This window comes from Drosophila yakuba, chromosome 3L (genome assembly GCF_016746365.2).
Source record: "Drosophila yakuba strain Tai18E2 chromosome 3L, Prin_Dyak_Tai18E2_2.1, whole genome shotgun sequence".
NCBI lineage: Eukaryota > Metazoa > Arthropoda > Insecta > Diptera > Drosophilidae > Drosophila > Drosophila yakuba.
Genome location: NC_052529.2, coordinates 20,000,001 through 20,018,087, shown reverse-complemented (window position 1 = coordinate 20,018,087; position 18,087 = coordinate 20,000,001). Strand labels below are relative to the sequence as shown.

Here is an 18,087-nt window from a genome sequence, read left to right as displayed (position 1 = left end):
AGTAGCTAGTAACAAAAGCAGAGTAAGCCAAAAGCAATTATATTGGTTTTGGCCGAACGGAGAGGCAGCCGAAATAAAAATAGAAATAGAAATACGCAAAAAATAAAGTGCTGTCCTCAATGGGGATTTTCACAGTCTGCATTAAAGCAGTCCAAAGTACGCTTACCCTTTCGCTGCCTTCAATGGTTTAATCTCTTCAGCCAACCCGAATTACGTTTTTATTGGCGTTTTGAACAGTTATCGGCACTGAAAGAAAACTGAACTGAACTTACTCAATTGAAAAATATCATGTCATACCATGAAATAATATTTTCTTAAATAATTTATTTACTTTACATAGTATATTGCCATAGTGGTTATTGTTTTTATCCGTTTCGTTTTTTTTCCCCCGTTTTATTTGCTGAGCGTTGCTCTTTATAATACCCAATAAGATTTTAAAATCTCTCAACTCCTCTCGCCAAGAACTTGTAAATGTCTTTTCCAGCCGACTTTCTTTAGTTCTGTTCTTCAATGTGTTTATAAGCTTCAATAAGGATAACATTTAGAATGGCATGGCAAGCTTCCCATTAAGTATACGACCTGTGGCCGCCGATGCGAGTAAACCATCAGTACCTGATTGCACCATTTAATGTATCCGTGGGTGGGTAAGAAATTTTGCATCGTTTTGGCATTGGTAAGTCATGTTTTATGGGACCAGAGCAATTGCCAGAAGAGCTTTCTCTTCATTCTCTATTAAATTAAAAAAACCATCACAATTCTCCTTTTATTTTCCCCCACTCAAATGGATATTTCCTGTTAGCCTCAGACTTGAAAGTACTGAAGTTCATGGTATTGCTGAAAGCCTCTAAAGGTCAAGAATCCATATATCATACAAGTTCATGAGGAAACTGTTGTCCTAGCGGAATTTCTAACAGAGTGGTTAATTGCAAAGGTGGCGAGAAAAGGAAAAAGGCTGGTAACTTTTGGGTTTGTGTCAATACTTCAAACTATCAACTCAGGGCCATCAGAAGTGGCTGCTACCTTTGGATATAATAAATAAGTGTCTGTCCGATGCATTCAAAAAATTGTTACTGCCAATGTTGCTGTTGTTCTGGTTAATGTTGCCGTTGTTGCTGTTCTTGCTGTTGCATTCAACCTCATTTCGTGCGGATGCTTTTCGTCTGCGGAGCGGCATGGAAATGTGTGCGCGTTTCAAACTAAATTGCTTTAAATTAGCTTTTCGATGCTTTTTTTTGCAACTGGCAGCCCGAGCAGGTCTTCATTTGCGCCGAACGGCAGCAAAGCACTGACAAAAATATTTCAAGATATATATTGCAACAAATAAAGATTTTAGGGTTTCAAGCTTAAATGTTTGTTTTGCGCCAAAGCTTCAATATATATGTTTCTGTGTTGTAATATATGTCTCGCCAATTTCTATCGGGTTGCCAAAAACTTTTCGGCACGCCAGCTCTAACGCCCACAAAAAGCTTTCACGCCCACAAGTTACCAAAATTATAGGATTTTTTAGTTTTTTAAATTGTAAAGCTATATCTAAGTATTTTGCAACATGCTTTATCAATAGGAGGGTTCTATGTGCAATAGCAATGAAACATATAAAGTAATACTTAATTTATTGCAAAGTGTATATACTTTCATATGCAACGTTTTTTCTCGGTGTAGCTAACAGCAACAACTACAGTCGCAATCCATCAATCCATCCAGGCAAGCATCCCGTGTATGAGCTTCCAAAGCCAGTTCAAGTGCCCGGGTCATCGTGGATGCCCCCACCCACCGACCTCATGCCTCCCGCTCCCCGTTCACCGCCCTCCGCTGTCCATGTGGCAAGTGCACATACATATGTATAGACGAGTGTGTGTGTGTGTGTGGAGCGGTCGCTTTGTACTTTGGCTGTTGCCGCCGCCGCTTTTGGTGCGCTTTTAGCCAAAGTTTATGGCACTGGGCGAATGCACGGAATGTATGCAGCAGATGCAGCACATGCAGCATCCCAAGTTGCAACTGGCAACCTGCAAGATGCAGCAGCAGCACTGCCTCTGTGGTCCTCCGCTCCCAAGTGCGGCCCATAAAACCTGGCAAATCTGCGTATTTCACATGTCAAGATTTTCGCGAACCAGGGAAGAACAAGTGCAAGATGTGCGACGCTCCCCGCTTGACAGATTTATGGAATTTGCAGCAACAGCAACTGCATCTGCACCAGTCGCGGTCGCATCAGCATCAGTGGAAAACAAAAGCCAATCGAGCCGAGCGTTTTTCGTATTTTTGGCGGGGAAAGGTTAAAGGGATCTACCCCAAGATCCCCTTCGGAACGGACAAGATTAGTAGGTGGTCATGCAATTTCAGGGCAATTAAGAACAATCGACGAGTTTTGATGGATTGGAAGAGGAGTCGCACTCGGGTTACGGTTATTCGCGGTATGCCATAAGGATAGACATACTTCAGGAACCTCTTCTGGGAATGAGTATTTTTACAACACAGCTACAGCTGCCATGACAATAAAGGATTTGACTTTTTCAGGGGGTTATTACAGGTGTATGAGCATTCCAATGGCTAAAGCTTCTCTTAAATTGCGGTTTAAATTGAATTTCTCAGCTTTATTTACAAGAGCATTGTATTTTTAGATGGAGTATTTTAAAACTTTTATTTTTCCAATCCTTATTTTCGTTACTGACTCCGATTAAGAACGAAGATATTGACAATAAAGAGACAGAGATATTCTTGAAAGCTTGCCGCAACATTTAAATTATTTTCTAAGCGTAATTTCAGTTCTCTTTTTGCTTGCCGGCCCATTTAAATGTGTATTTAACTGAGACTTCTTCTCTGGGCTATTTCCGAACACTTCGTCTCGGACTTCTCTTTCATCCAAAATACATTTCTATTCTTGCCTAATTGTTTTCGGATCGGTTTTGTCAGGGGACTTGAGCACGTGCCCTCCTCCTAAACGGCCTTTGTCCGCCTTTCCACCCCCTTTGGCCATTTAGCGGCACTTGCTTTCATGGACCTCAAATGGAAGGAGGAAAAATAGAAAAGAATATATATTTTGGGAGCGTACAAGAAGCCAAACAAAAGCCAAAACCCGAGCCCCCGAGCCAGAAACTGGTAGCCAGTTGTGCGCTTCTTCTGCGGATCTGTAACAATTAGTGCTGCTGCTAGGAGCTTTTGTTTGGCTATTCTTCTTCTGGGGCCATCATTAAAAACTGCTTATAATTATTTGTAGAACGAGACTCGCGGACTCGCCCGCCGATTTGAAAACAATTAAAATTCGAAAATGGTCAGCCGGCAATTTCGGCCATTAATCAAAATTAACGCCACATGCGCTGAACGCTGATCGAGGTCCGAAATTTTGCGATTTTTGGCCAAATGCTTCGAGATGGAGATGGGCGACTGACTGATTGGGTTTCCGCATCGATTTAAAAACTGTTCGCATAAAAAGCATACGAATATTAGGGGTCCAGTGTGGAAAAAAGCGAATACGAAAATTCAAACTGGAATTTTGATTTATGTTTCAATTTGAACATCGGACTTGTGGCCGATTTCGATTCTGATTTTGGCACCAGATTTTCCGCCATTTGTTTCGGGGGCATCAATCATAAGCCGACTGCACCTAATGAACTTTGAGGCCAGGCAGTTAACGCTCATTAAAGTAGCCACAGCCACTAATCATATGGGGCCTACTTCTTCGGCTCGCTCTTAGAGCTGCACAGAGAAAAAATATCACTCAATTGGAATTACTCGGACCTGGTTGTATCCCGTGATTGTATCCCTATCCTTGCACTAGCTCTCTAGCTCGGTAAAAAGAGCGTTCTGCGTTGAAGATTTCATTTGGTTTCTATTTGACATACTTATTTCATTGGAAAACTCTGGTACCATTGGGCTATAAATCGTCACACCAAAAACTAAATAAGTTCATTACAACATTACAACATACGAGTAGATCACGGGTCCGGTGATTTGGCCCGGTGTGGTCAAGTAGTACAGTTCGGTAGTCTTTTTGGGTCCCCTGCCTGCTACCAAAACTCGAACCGCCTGCTGGGGTGTTTTGATTAATGATCTTTGCTCTGCTCACTGGAATATAAAAAGCCCTTTTTTGGTCAGTCGAATCCATCGATTGTCGTTTTCTGTTTTAGTCGGGTTAATAAACTCCCCGAAGTGGACTTCGGAGTACTACGTACATACATATATGGTAATATTGTATAGTCATACTCGTGTTCATTTGTATAACTATAACAGTTTCATTAACTGTCTGCCGCATTAATTAAAACATTTTCGCCAGCAGCATTGAGGCCATAGTGATTGTATCTTTTACGAACAGGCATCAATTTACAGTGGTCAACTTGGAATTGGACTGATAAATGGTTTGGTATTCAGGGGAAAGTTATTTACAATAAAATTGGAATATTGTTGCCTTTGTGTTACATGAAATTAATGTGGCTTATAATAGTTTTAAGAAGCATATATAGTAAGATATAAATATTATAAATGTTACATAGCTTGTCTTTATTCAAATCGTGTATGTGTGTTGGGTTTTAAGAGTTTTCACTTCGCTTGCCAACTTTTTAGGCAAGTTTAACCTGCGAAATTAGTTTAATTGTGGTGCAGTGTAATATTTTATCTGCTGGCTGGGCGGTTTTAGAGGTGGGCGGCATTATGATGGGAAACCCATACTTTACTGGAATTTATGGTAGCCGGGCGATCTGCGAGTAATAGCCACATTTTATAAACAACTTATTTCCTTAATTGATTGTTAACAATGATTGTCGATGAGGCCTCAAACGAAGCTCTTCAGCGTGCATCTGCAGTTGGTGCTTTTGGCCACTGCTGCCAACTGACGTTGTATCTATTAACCACGCACTCCATTATTATTTAATAACATATTTCTTAAGTATCTGCCAACCCAGTTCAGAGCACAAAACGAGCCTCTGCCACGATGCTCGATGTTGGGCTTTCTTCGCCATCGTTCGCCTCCTGACCATAATTTGTGAGGCCTGCCTCCGATCCCGATCCCGATCCCACTTCACCCCTTTTAGTCCTACACCTAGAGAAATTTGTGTGCAGCTCTCAATTGTATTTTAATCTTAGAGAGTATCAGGAGCAATGATGGCAATTATATAAAATATCACATGTAAACCATGATTTGTATAATTAATAAAGAATTCGTTGGGCAATAGGAATACGTTTGCATTTCATTTTACCTAGTATTTATATTGTTTAAAACCTCTCTCTGTAATTTAATTGTTTCAAAATAAAAATTAAATTATAAAATGTCAAATAGCATTCAAAATGATTACGTTTTATTCATATTTTTCCCTTCGTGCAGGCCTCAACGTTCGACTAGTCGTCGCCGTTCAAAGTGATTGCCACCCCATTAAAAAAACGGCTGCGCCTTCTAGTTGCTGTTGGTGTTGCAGCCTTGGCTCCTGCCACGATCACTCAATAAGTCTAGACAAAATGTACCTGGTACCTGTGATTGTCGCTCCTCGATGGGGAAAAGTGGGGGATAGCTGCCGTAATGGATCAGCACGTTGCCAGGTTCGCTGAGTTGAGTTAAGTTGAGTTGAGTTGAGCTGCCTGCCAGCCTGTTGCCTTTCAGACGTCGTCTCTACGTCATCAGCAACAATAATAACAACAGCAGCATCAGCCACATCAACCGTCATTTTTTTGGGGAGGGGAAGCCCCTTCGATCGTGAAAAAGCCAGCCACCATCAAATTTGTTGCATGATTATGTGGTAATTGCGGCTGTCAATAAAACTCCCCCGTTTTATTCTTTACAACCGAAAGCATTCTACGCCTATATTTTCCCTATGGATATGCGCACACTGACGAAAAAATATAAACTATCTTAAGAAACAATTTACAAATTCATAGGTATTACTATTTTACCGTTTCGGTTTCGTTTCCATATATGTAAACTAGCTGCTATAGTATTTTGGAATTTATTTGAACTAGTATAGATATTTTTACATTACACACTTTGCCCAAAGTAAGCTCTGATTTTTCCCTGCGCATATGGACGTGTAAAAGCGTATTTATATCTATAAAGAGATGGATTCACGATGGGATCCGTTCCGTACCATGACTTAGTTTGACAAAGGAATGACATCCAAGTACTTAAGTGATTTCTTTACACTTTTTATGGAGTAGTTAATGCGGTATGCGCATAAGTCTCACATTGAGCAAAGTCATGCCGGTTGCCCCTTGCTTCCTATACAACCCCTTGAACCCCAAACCACCGATACACTCTATCCCGATTCATGGCACCCACCAAACCACAAGGCCTATACAAAACCCAAGCACTTAGCGGCGTTTAGGCTGCGGCTTTTGTCCGCTGAGTTCTTTATTTTTTGTACCCTGGGAGACGATCGAATACTACTCAAAATGCAACTCCTGTTCCATAATCGGTTCGAAGTCTTTAGTTTTGTGAATCATTGGGATCGGAGTTCATATATGTAAAACTCAAGTGGAGCTACTCCATGTTTATTGTGTTTGAAGTTGAGCATTAATGGTGCTGGTCTAAAACGATAGAGCAAAGGTACTTCATTCTCCCAAATTCATTTAATTCACTTTGCTTATACATTTCAATGTACTATTAATATGTAAGTCGTTAATAGTGAGTGTGTTATTTAAGAAAGATAATTCCATTTTCTTTTTTAAATTAATCTAAAATAACAACAATATAAATACAGTATTATCGTTTTAGTTTTTTTTAAGTGAACAGGTCTGCAGTTTTAATATCAGCTCAGGGCAATCTTAGTCGTCAAGTATAAGTCTCTTAACTCATATCGAGGCCCATTTTGATAACTTTGTTTGCCTGGCTGGCTAACCATTTCCGTTCCATTTGTGCAACTGTTAGCCCAATTGCATACCCCCGGGCCAGTTTTGTTGGCGCAGTGGGCGTGATATGCTTGTTACTCGCAGATTGCTGCAATTGCATCCAAAAGTGGGGCCCGCGACTGAGTTTTCAACGCTTCATCGCCAGTTATTGGGCCATGCCCCAATCCAGTTCGAGCGTTTAGTCTCCGTCTGTCTGCCTGTCTGTCTGTCTGGGTGTTAAATATCGAGAGGCCCGGCCAACAGCTTCCTTCCTTTCCATGTCTTCCAAATCCACATCCACATCCACATCCATATTGCCATACACCATACACCACGGGTATCTGGTACGATGTTGTGGCATCCATCTGGGAGTTCCAGCGCACTGGAGACATTTATCGCGCGTTGGTGTCGGCTCTATCTGGGCGATGTGTTGCTCCGTGTGTTGTTGTAGGTGCGGAAAGTGGTCCACACGAGATTAGGGTGTAGCTATCAAGTCGTCTTGCTGTTCCGCCTGCGACTCCCCGGCGAGTGGGTAGCAAATAAAAGCGCCAAAGCACTTAATGCATTTGGAGCAGATACACACTGTGGGAGAAAAGTCTTAAAAAGTCATATAAAAAATTAATTTTTAGTTATACTTAAAGGTTTTAAACTAATTTTTATTGCAGAAGATCAGAGTTTTTCTATCTGTCTTTCTTTAATGTTTTAGAGTAATATTGCACAATTGCTTCAGGCGGTTATAAAAATTTACTTTCTCGGCTAAATCTTGATCCATTTCACATTTCTTAAGTTCGAGGAGAGATTTAATAATGATTACTGTTCCAAAAGTAAATTGAAAAAAAAAATATATAATATTTAAGTTATATTTATTTCCTGAAGCTGAACATCTCTATTATTACGTTTTCAAATAAATCATGATGGCAATCAGATAATGGGAGCTTGCATATACATACATATATTGACTGGGTTTATTGATCACTTAAATTTAACAATGCTTTTAATTTATAGCTTTCCTAGTGTAATACTTACACCACCCGGCATCGAATAGCCCGTAAATGGAGCTCCAAGTCTAAGATTGGTGGCATGGGTGCGTCTTCCTCATCACCGTCATCGTCATAGTCATCGTCATCTGGGTCTCCTCGTCTTTAGCGTCTGGATACGACTGTATGTTGAGCTTGTTAGCAAAAAAAGGAAAACATGAAGCGTTCGCTGCTGGGTGTTGGCCAATCTTTAAAGATCAAACAATAAACTTAAAGATCTGCTGGGTTTCTCGGCACTCGCCCCTCTGCTTTTCTCGCCTTCGACATGCAAATTGTGCAGCCGAAGAAGTGTCAAACAATGTCAGTGGGAGAATGTGTCTCGCAATTGAAATTTATTTGCACTACAATTCACTGCTGACAATGCGAGGAGGCATTGGGATGTACTACCTTACTTAGCCCGCTTTCCCTCCCCCTCCCCCTTCCACTACACACCCCACCTTGCCGCCCATGCCGCTGGATCCCCCTTGGCCGAACGAAAACCCTCTGCCCAAAAATCACAGTCGGAGCTAGCGATCTCTAACCCGTCAACTCGTCAAGCTGTGAGCGTCAATCCACAACAAAGTCAACGACGAAGACGACGACCAAGCCTGCCTTGGGGATTACACTGGAAAAAGTGGGGAGCAAACGGGGCAATGCTAGTTGTAATAGGGCAAGGGTAAAAGTAATTCAGCTTTGTACATTTGGTTACTTTGATTTTCGATCGGTTTCACTGAGCTGAAATTGTATCTAAAATATTTCACCTTCGTGGCTATTTCCTTTGAAGGAAAATGCTTATAATAATTAGAAATACTTTGATATAAAACTGCACTCCATCGCATTTAGAAGAACATGGTGAAGAAATCTAAAGGTTTGCATAAAAGTTTTTATTTTTTATTTATAAAGTGTAACATTCGGGTTTCCATAGCTGTTATGTGTTATAAAACAGTTACAAATACAAATAGTTGTGCAAATCGAAATATCTTTCAGTTATGCCATGTTATGGCCTCTTTTTTCTCCCAGTGGTCGATTGCAGCTCTGCCTCATTCATGAGCCCAGGGCCCAGAAGGCAGGCAGCTCAAGCGTTTTGTCGCTCGAATCGCGCACAGCTTCTGTGCTGTGATTTTGCCAATTGGCAATTGCCTCCTCCGGTGCCGTGAGCATTTGCAAAATGTCAATCTGGTGCTGTGCATCAATTCAAGTGTGAAATAAATAGAAACGAATCCAGGTCCCAAAGTCTAGCATTTTGCTATAATTTTCGCGCCATTTGCTGTCGACTTTGCCCGTCTGTCTGTCCGTCCGTTTTTCTGTCCGTCCGTTCGTCAGACGAATGTCTGCCTGAGTTTTTGCGACCGATCGGGAAGGAAAGAGAAGCTATGCTGAAAGTATTTACAATTACGCAAAGATTGATTGAAATAGATTTGGGATTGATTGGCTGCTGGTATGCACATTGCTTGCAGTTCTTTTTGCGCAATGGTGGGAATATCGCAGTTTGTGTGAAAGGGGTTAAGGAGGTTAAGAGCCGGCTTCTTCGGCGCTGGGATAATTTCTAATTAAGCCGCTCCGTCCGACGCCACGAGAAGATACATTTTATGCGACACATTTATCCAGCAAATACTACTGACTACTTTTTATTGATTGCCATCGGGCAAAGCAGCGCCGCAGGAGTCTGAGAAATCAGCTTTCTCCGCCGATCTCGTAGATCGTGCAACGTCGTGTCGCCGCTTTTGAGACCGAAAACCAAGCCCAATCAATAAAAGAAACTCTTGTTCATCTAGATATTTATTTGTATTTATTTGTGGTGACATCAATAATAATTTTCTCGATCATCATTTTGCCTGATTTGCATACCAAATCACACGAAAAAGTAAATACTTATGCAACATTAAGATTAATAATTTATGCTATTTGCTATACAACTTGGTGCGATTTGCTTTACATTTACATCCATGGATTGTCGTACTTTTAAAATTTGCTAATTGTGACTAATAACTCGGGCGAACCTCAAAACGAGTAAAATTTGTCTACCAGCGCTGCTTATTCTATAGAACAATGATTGTTTTTTAAACTAACAAATACTCTTGGGGGGATTGGAAACGTCTAAGTAATAGCTAGTCATATAACTTTATACTTTATACTTTATATATGGTTCATAGCTTAGAAGAAAACGAAACCTATAGATTACAAATTCCACTACGATATTATGCATTCGCGATACAGATAAGCTGCCTTTTTTGCATATTTCGCTACAGTTTCTTTTCTTTTACCATTTGTTTAGCTTTTCATTTATGTATTTTTGGGCGTCTGAACTTGTATTCTTGCCGCTTTGTGGGTAACCGAAAAATTTGTTTATAATTCACTGCATAAATTATGAAAACATAGTATTTCTGTTATACTTTTCGGTCCCAATATGCAAATCCCTTGTCGGTCGGGGGCCGCTCGACTTTTGCATATTTTGGCAATTTGGTTAGTTGTTTTAAACGATGTGATAACATCTAACCAAAACGGCACGAACTCGTATTTAGCGCTTGTTAATCAGAGTCAAACTTTTCTGCCCCAAAACATATATTTATGTATATAGCTCGCATGCGTTTATTGTTTTCTATATTTTGTATTTATTTGGTGGTGTCTTAGCGGGGGGCTAATTTTCTATTGCCTCGATCGATCTTCAGTAGCTGATAACTGTCATTTTGCATTCTTATTTTTCCTATTTTTTGTTATTTTTGTTTTTTTAGCTGTTTTCAGACCTTAGTGGTTAGATCCAAGGCATTCGAGGTGGCCACTTTGACGGGGGCTTCCAACCTCAGACGCTTTCCATTCTCACTGCTGACTTCTATGAGTTCGTCCAATTTCCTCTTGATCGTTTCACTGGCCTCGCTGTCGCTTAGGATACTATTATTATTATTATTATTGTTATTGTTGTTGCTGATACTGTTGTTGTTATTGTGGGTCTTTTCAATGCTGGTCTTTGCTGTCTCTGTGGAGGTGTTCTCCTCCTCCGACTCATGGTCCTCCGTTTCTCGAACTGATATCTCCTCTTCAGGCGTTACTTTCAGATCCTCATCCTCATCATCCGTATCGTTTTTCTCTAAATCGCTGGAGATCTCGGTTTCTGGTTCGATTTCGGGGCTACTACTCTCGCTGCTCAGGGAACTGCCAGTGGTCTTCATGCTCAGATCAATGGGATTATCTTGACCGGGACTGGGACTTGGATGCTCGCCGACTGGGGTTCCCTCCGCTTGTTGAGCGGGTGAGTGGGGTGGCGTCATGGAGACCACCAGATCCTCCTCCTCGTCGTCGTGCTCGGCGCCATCAATAATTCCATCCACTCTCGCCTCGTCGTCCTCTTCGTTTTGCCGACTCTTCACTCTCTCCCTACCACTTTCCGAATTCGGTGTGACCAGAGCCGAAATTGAGTAATCCTGTTTGGAGTGCGGCGGTAGTTTTGTGGTCGGCGGTGGACTTTGTTGCTGCGACTTGAGCACAGCGTCCAAATAGAAGCGCTTGGTGAGCTCATCGGCGGAACCACCATTCGTTAGCAGGTGGTTGTTGTTCGCGTGGCTACTTGGACTTCTGGGTGGTGCTGACTGATCCTCTTCCTTGTGGTGCTGCTGGTGGTTGGCAAATGGTGAAGTACCTGGTGCGAAACGCTGCCCTGCACCACTGGAGTTGAAGAGATGCTGCACGGCTGCCGCAGCCACCGCCGCTTGCTGCTGCTCTGGCGTGGGTTTCAGCAAACCCTGGTGGTGCGAGTACAGGGCGGGGTGGTAGCCGGGAAAGAGTAGGTGCGAGGGAGGCAGGAACGCTGGTGGTGGCATCACGGGCATAGATGCTAGGCCCGGAAAAGGTAGCGGCAGGAATGGCGACATGTCCTTGCGCATCTGTGGTGGTCTGCCGGGCGCCACTCCTCCTCCACCACCTCCTCCTCCACCGCCCGAATGACTGCCATCGGCACCACTTGAGGATCCCCCAGAATTGGATTTTCCACCCAGGTGTAGGAGTGGGTTGCCTCGCACCGAGCTCACCTCCACAGAGCTATCGGAGTTATGGGAATCCGGGGAACTTACCGAGGGTGATGCCACCACCGGATGTTTATGAGAGCCGTACTCCACGCTGCCGTCCAATCCGAGCATCATTAGCTCCTCCTTGCTCCGTGACGAGCCGCCAGCATTGGCAACGGCATATAGACCCGGATAACCACCAGGATGCCCGAGCATACCCAGAGCTGCTGCCGCAGCCGCCGGTGGGGGCACTCCCGACATGCCCTTGACCCCGTTGGGCATTCCTTGAACACCACCCGATCCACCGGCACTGCCGCCACCCGCCTGCTGGCTATTGTGGTGCGCCGCCATCGCAGCCACCGCCTGTTGCTGCTGCTCCTGCAGCAGACAGTGGATCTTGAACCAGTTGGAGCGACGACCATATCGGGAGCCACTCTTCGACATGCCCACCATGAGGCACTTCTTCAGGCGGCACGCCTTGCAGGCGGTGCGGTTTTTCTTGTTGATGATGCACTCGCCGTTGTTCTTGCAGTCGGAAATCGACGACAGATTGTTGTACGATCGGCCGAAGAAGGACTGTAATGGGAATAGAAGAACGAAAATATTAAATATAATATATATACTGGCAATTAAAACCTATTGTAAGGGTTGTAACATACGAGTAAGTATGTATATTTGTATTCGACACTTCTAGCTGGGATACTGTATAAGAATTGTATGCTACTTTTAGGTTTACAATATTATCTTAAAATATTATCTGTCTCTATTTTTTGTACCCACTCCAGGGTAAGCAGGGCTTCTTCAGCAACTTCTTTCCTGGCATTCAATGATGTCATTCAATAAAACGCTTTCGATGCCCGGCAATAATATCTCATTATACATTTTTCTGATGATTCATCGGCTGGTGGGTCTGCTGAGACCCAGACCTTATTAAACGCTCTGCCCGAAAAGCGGCTGAAGAAGAAGAAATAAGGCAAATCGACATGCACAAGCGGCAACCACCTACACCTCCGCCATAAACCGTTGGCTGGGGCACCACACAACCACAATCAATTGCAACAAAGCAAACAAACAATTTAATTCAATGCGGAGGAGCCATGAAAACCTGAGAGCCAAAAAGCTGAGAAGAAACAAAAAGCCGGACGGACAACAGGCAACATGTTGCTGCTGTTGCTGCTGCCGCTGCTGCATGTTGCAAAGGTTATGGCTGTGCAACACTTATGCCAAGTTGCAATGTTGGCAGTAAATCACCAACGCTTCACGGCCTGCCCGCCCGCCTGACTTTGCAATCAACCAAAAGGGACAGACTACCTAAATGACTGACTGAATGGATACACTCAAAGAAACTTGCATCTAAATCGCGACACAGGGACTTGCTTAGCATCACAGCTGAACATAAGTAATGTATAAATCTATAATACTCATTTCAAATATAGACTTTTTGGCATACCTATGAATATTATTTTTTGGAAATTAATGAAAGTCCCTTGAGTTAGTGCAAATATTTCATTTTATTTACATATGCATATGCAGCTGAATTTTTGCAGTGCATCTGACTTACTCGCCGTCTGCTTGTCAGTATTCAAGTTGGTTACTGTCGTTTTCTGATCGTAGGTGGAGCTCTTGAATGGAAGAAACACCGGTGCTGAGATGCTGACGACGAAGCGCAAAATTGAACCGAGACAGAAAAAAAAAACAAAAAAAATCAAACAGAAAAAGAAGCAGAAACAGAAACAATGCGAAAATCCACTTTTAAGGTTAATTGGGCATCAAGATTACTGGGTCGGAAATGGAAATGGAAACGGAGGATTTCAGGCCCGTACCTCCCCGTCTTGAGTCTTCAGTCTTGAGTCTTCAGTTTTCAGTCCATAGTTTTGCCGTTTTCAGTTTCGTTTCAAGAAGCAGACGGACGGACGACTATTTACAAGCAATTTTGTGCATCAAAGCAGATTCACTTTTGTTTGTTTGTTTTTTCTTGGGTCTTTAACTTTGTTTTTTTTTATACTTTTTTTTTTGTACTTCTTGTGGGCGTTAAATTAGCCAAGCGAGGCCCACGCCATTGCGAACGAGGCCCAAGCACAAATCAAATAACGTTGACCCACAAATTGTACGTTAGTTGACCTTTTCTCCTTGGCGTGGGCAACAGAAAAAGGTACGACGAAACATCACAACAAAACTAAATAAATAAATAACAAAAGCAAATCCCTCGACTGAACTCAAACCGAGTCGGCGAAGAAACGAATCGGAACGAACAAAAAATGATCATCCCACCATTAAAGGAGTATTCGTATTTAAATCAATTATTTGTGGGGCGCTTTGTTTAACTTTGACCTTAGCCTGGGGCATCCATTTGTTGCTCCCACTCCTCCTACCCCTCCCCTCTCCTTTATGATGAACTCGGCTCCACATTCCAGTTTCTCGAGGAGAATGGCCTCATAACTTTTTCTGCTTAGCGTTTGCATCACGAAGGCGGCGAATTCGATTTATTGAAATCGATTGGATCGATTGATATGAAAGACTTTGGGCCGCAGAGGAATGCTTGTTCAAAAGTGTTTTTGCCATGGAAACTTTGTGGCCGCAATACAAACGGATTACTTGGTTACAAAATGCAAATAATAAAATGTACAAAAGCATCTCCTCAATTTGTTTGGTCCTGATTTCTAAAACATTTGTTGACGATAATTGATTTAAAACGTGTTACGATAGAAAACAATATTATTAAAATATTTGTACATTGATATTATTATAATTACTAGTGTTTACAGGAACTTAAAAAAAATGTAACCTAGCAGTGATCAAAAAATAGCTGTAATGTCCTAGGCTAGCTAGATAACATCGTTGCACTCAAGCCAAATCAAATTCAAATTAATTCGAACATCGAACTCACCTTGCAGCCCTCGCATGTGAAGGCTCCGAAATGGAATCCTGCCGCCGGCTCTCCACACACCTTGCACGTCTGATTCATCTGCAATGGCAACGAGTAGAACAAAACATGAGAATGGGAATTGTACATAGTTTTTTGGGGGGGAGGTAGGTCTCCAACCTCCAACTTCCAACCCACTGGGCACCCCATTCCCCACCCACCACCAGCAGCCCAGCGAGACAGGCAATAAATTCATAAAATTTCAATTAAAAGCAACAGCAAATCATGACACGAGCATCTGGAGCTCTCCATCTCCTTTCGATTCCCCCAAAGAGAATTGCAGGACCAGCCGCCAGCAAAATTCACACGCATTAAAAATTAAAATGCAAACATAGTTTGTCATATCGCGGAATTGGTATCAGCGAAAGAAAAAGAGCACGGCCTAAAACGCAAAGCGAGAAACGAACGACGACAAATGGAAACGGGAAACGGGCCCAAAGAAGCCCCCAACAAATGGCCAACCAGACCCGACCATGAACCCCATGCACTGAAGGAACCCTTGGGTCATTTACCAAATAATCCCAATATTAAAATGGGGCCGAGAATAAAACATATTAACTGTTTCATTTTATTAAAGTATGCCACATTTAACTTTATGGCTTACTGTTGTATGCAATATAATATGCCTGATATATTTACTAATATTTAGTCATTATCCAACCTACCTAACTTTTTTTCCCGTGCAAATGGCTAAGCGGCTCTTCTGGGGCCCATAATAAAATATGAAGATGGAATCAAATGAAAAATTGCCCCAGAGCACACACACTCCTTGAGCAAACAAGCTGCATTTGCATTTATATGGCAAACTCTGTACCTTTGCCAATTCCCATTCCTCCCCTCGCAAATAGGCGCAACTTGTAGTTGAGGGAATATTTGTTTATTTATTGCGAGCGAAATGTTTATCAACAATTTGCCATCAATTGTTGTTTGTGTGCCTGGCCAGGAGTTGGCTCTTCGGGCTCCCTCTAGTTTTCTTCAGTCTGGTTGAAAATTGGGCTGGATCGGTTTGAATTGCCTTTTCTTATTGCCACTTGTAGTTGGAACTGGAGCAGGAGCTTTGATGACAAGTGCGCACGCAAGGAGGTGGAAATTGGAGTTCACGACCAAGTGATCGTGGGAAGTCCCAAAAATTGCAATCCTAGTAAGGATTTTTTTACTTTTACTATTTTAACCAGCTTAGGTAAATTTATTTCCACGACAGCGTTATTTCCTTGATTCTCCAATCGGTAAAAAAGAATAAGACGTAGGCCTAATAAGAACAAAGCTGACATTCGAATTAGGTTAACGCATTTCCTATTTGTAGTTCATGTGAGTAATGGTTACTTCTGTTAATTTCTTGCTCACCAAACCATTTTGGCTCCAGACTGAAATTTCTTTTCACTTGTATTGAAAGTACTGCCTAAAGCGCAGTGCAATTGAAATGGTTTCGAATATATCAAAACTAACCGAAAATAAGCTGCCCAACTGGTAGCCAATGGTCCAGCCGCAGTCTAAATCAGGCTCATCCTCGAGCCAAGTGCTTTCCACCTTTTCCGAAGGCCTTTGTTATGTTTTATAACACCAATTGGCCCACGGGCGATTCTCGGCCATAATTCTTGCGGGCCACAAACAATTTGGCACATTACAAAGTAGGAGAAAGCACTCAACACATTCACTTTTTTCATTTGCCTTCCCCTGGAAGCGAGCGTCCAATAAGCAAATCCCCGAGTGGTGGGGGAGTCTTATAAGAATGCCATGCCAATTGGCTTAGTTCGTTCAGGTCTGGGTTCCTTATTTCCAAGTGGTTGTTGGTATTGTAGGTGCCTTGTTTGACTGTAAAACATGCTAATCTGATTTCGTGTTATGTGTTGAGTTGGAGGTGAGTTTTGGCTCGACTTTGGGTTTGGGTTCGGGGCCCCTCGACTTGGATTGGAAATAAATTTCCTACGTTTAGGTTTCATAAAGCGTCTTCGGGTCTGGTGGTTGCTGCCCGCCAGCCTGCCTGGGATTAATCGACAAATAAAAATCACATAAAATAAATTAAAAATTATGAGTTTCAAGTTTCAACAACCTGCGGATTGGCAGCAGATTTAGTTTGATTTTAAATCACAGCCCAGCCGGTCAGAAACGGGCAGATAGAGAGAGAGGGCACAGAACACGTTGCAGATGAGCGTGAAATTTATGCAGACAATGTGCAATATTAAAAAGCCATAAACATTTATTTTACAACAGACAAGCGACATATTCTTTCCAAGTCTCTGCAATAAGGTAGTGAAATGATGGCCGACTACGTATATTTCTTAGCCATTTACAAGCCGTCACATTTGAAATTAAGGCATGTTTGGTTTCTTGAGAAATGAGTTTATTCTTATTTGGCACTGAAAGAGACCCAGCGCAATATTTTACAGATTTTGAGGTGAGATTGATAGGTTTTCCTATTATAATGTTTATATTTCTATTTCTGTTTATAAAAAACCCCCAGCTCTTTTATTTATTTAATTTGTATTGCCATTAAATTGGCAAGAGCTTCCGCATTACGTGTACAACTATACAAGTTCAAGCTTTTTTTGAAAAAATACATAATTATCTTGGCAGATTTGCTAATAAATAATTGCAATCAGTGGTTTAAGGACTCCTTAAATTTCATAGTCTAAGCTCTTAATCGATCCTCTTGACAAAGACCTGTTTTATCTGTTTAATGATTACTCACAACAAAAATACGACTTTTGTATTGTATTGCATAATTTGCGTAAGCCCGCGCTGCCCCGAAAAATACATTTAAACTCACAATTAGCCTGGCCATTAAGTGAAAGTGTTATAAATTAAATACGAGTGCGACAAATGGGCCAGCAAAAAGACCACATCATCTGCAAGATTTTAATTAAATACACATATTATAAATAACTTTTTTCTTTCTGAAGCAATTTGTTTTTTAAGAGACTACAAAATATTTGCGTCTGTGCTCAGATTATTGATGGCCTGCGAATATTGATGAGCTTTTTCGACTACACAATGCCAATTTATTTTAATTAGTTGGTATATTTTCCAAAAATAAAAGTTCCCCCAGTTAGCCAGAAGTGCAACAAGTTGATCCAAGACAAATAGTCGCCAGTGAATAAATATATATGAATACCTGCAAAAACTCCACCAGTCATCATCCACAATAATATAATAGTAGATGCTGTTGATTTTGTGTGTGATTAATTATGGCGATTGCTGATGCTGTTGCTGTTCTGTTTGTTGTTTGATGTTGTTTGGTTGTTAACCTTAACGCGCAGCAGAAATAGCAAGTAGAATTTATAATTTTTCATGCCCCGATGATGCAATGAAAAAAGCTGAATTTACGTATACAATAATAAGATGCTTT

At 41.8% G+C, this 18,087-nt stretch overlaps 1 protein-coding gene across 1 annotated transcript in view; it reads right to left on the bottom strand.

The window, feature by feature from the left end:
* Positions 1-9,592: 9,592 nt before the first annotated feature.
* Positions 9,593-18,087, bottom strand: part of LOC6534758 (knirps-related protein) — a 23,392-nt gene continuing 14,897 nt past the window's right edge. The window contains exons 3-4 of the mRNA XM_039373952.1: positions 14,706-14,783; positions 9,593-12,394 (exon numbers count right to left, since the gene is read on the bottom strand). Coding sequence (XP_039229886.1) covers positions 10,559-12,394; positions 14,706-14,783 — 1,914 coding nt within the window. The 3' untranslated portion in view covers positions 9,593-10,558. The remainder of the gene's footprint in view (positions 12,395-14,705; positions 14,784-18,087) is intronic.